We start from the raw sequence: 1,583 nt of genomic DNA on the forward strand, positions 1-1,583 counted from the left end.
GAGAACAAAAGGTTCTGTGCCTCTACATTGTAATACCTCACTCAAAGAGTAAAGCGCTCTCTTTACGAGACAGCAGTGCTTCTGTTTCATGCAGATTACCAGGAGAGGCGGACACATGACTGGCTGCTAGCAGCAGCATCAGCATCATCGCAGAGAGGCAGCCTGGCCAATCCCCTCGCTCCCACACTCATGAGTCAGGCAGCCAATGAGCTGGCGGCATGCTGCTCCCCACCACGGCGGTAAAGGATGCAGAGGGAGCAGAAGGCAGGCTCCGATCTCTTATTAATGAATGGAGTGTTTTCCACACTGCACACTCTGCTGCCTCTTGCTCACACGGCTATAGTCGCTCTCCGCAATGATCCAGGACAGCTGAAAACCATCCACAAGTGCAGCAGCAGCAGCAGCGGTAAGGACGGCAGGAGGCAAGCTCAGGCTCGGCTAACAACAAAACAATGAGTGAGGAAGAGGACGACACCAGGATGGACGTGGTCAGGGAACCAACGAGACACGCCGACACTGATTCCGACGAAGAAACGATGGAGGATGAGGACGCCTCGGCCTCCCCCGTGTGCATCGTGGACCCCCACCCCTACATCACCCCGCCGGAGGCCCCTTCTGCCTCCTCGATGTCCCCCGCCTCCACCTCGTACCAGGTGGAGGACGCTCTCCTCCCGCTCACCCTGCCGCCGTCCGTCTCCGCCACCGCCCTGCTGGGCATGGTGTCCCCGGCCACCCGGCGCTCCATCTCCATGGGGGACTTCCGGCGGGTGTCGGCGGCGCTGCTGGCCCGGTCGGAGCCCCCCTCCGCCTCGGCCACGGCCCCCTCCTCCAAGCTGGTCACCCCCAGCTCCAGCATGGAGTTCCAGGCGGCGCGGCGGCGGCTGCTGGAGGTGGAGGAGCGCCAGCGGGTCATCCACGAGATGGAGCGCCGGCTGGAGGAGCTGAGGCAGGTGTTTGTGCGGTCCGAGCAGGAGGTGGTGGTGCACGGGGAGGTGGTGTCCCGCATCTCCGGCGCCGCCCAGCAGGGGGAGCTGTGTGTGACGGAGAACACCCAGCGGGTGAAGAAGGGCCTGAGGTTCAAGAAGCACCGGCCCACCATCATCTTCTCCTCCATGCTCGGGCTGCGCACGTGCCTGCCGTGGCCCGTCAAACTCAAATAAAGAGGGGGAGCCAGGAGACGGTGTCTCTCGCTGTGCCCTACAGTGCTTGCTCCTCACCTCTGATGGGCTTTACGGATCCAATGGATGCGTCCCACCATTACTTGCTTGGCTCTACGCTCATGGACATCGGCTGCTGCTTTTTTTCCTTCCACCCTCCTCGCTGTCCTATGCTGGGGCTGGCCCCTGGGCGTCTCTTGTAGTGCCTCCTACAACGACTGCTGTTGCTTGCTAGTAAGCAGCTGCCTTATCAGCACACGGGCGTCATGGTGCATCTCATTGAAAATGCACTGACCTGACAAGCCATCCGACAAACCGAGCAAACGTCAATGTCTTCAATGTCCCCACTGGGTTTTGTTCGTTTTTTTTTTGTTTTCTTTGCATACACTGCTATTTAGCTCCTTGAATGTGTGACTGCAAGTGATT

At 59.8% G+C, this 1,583-nt stretch overlaps 1 protein-coding gene across 1 annotated transcript; it reads left to right on the forward strand.

Moving 5' to 3' along the window:
* Positions 1 to 452: 452 nt before the first annotated feature.
* LOC307086901 (uncharacterized protein) lies at positions 453 to 1,160 on the forward strand (the record flags this gene model as incomplete). Its single annotated transcript, XM_079752247.1, has 1 exon — positions 453 to 1,160. The coding sequence occupies one exon, from the start codon at positions 453 to 455 to the stop codon at positions 1,158 to 1,160; it is 708 nt and encodes a 235-aa protein (XP_079608373.1).
* Positions 1,161 to 1,583: the final 423 nt, after the last annotated feature.

The sequence above is a fragment of the Pollachius pollachius genome, assembly GCF_949987615.1.
Source record: "Pollachius pollachius genome assembly, chromosome: 15".
Classification (NCBI taxonomy): domain Eukaryota; kingdom Metazoa; phylum Chordata; class Actinopteri; order Gadiformes; family Gadidae; genus Pollachius; species Pollachius pollachius.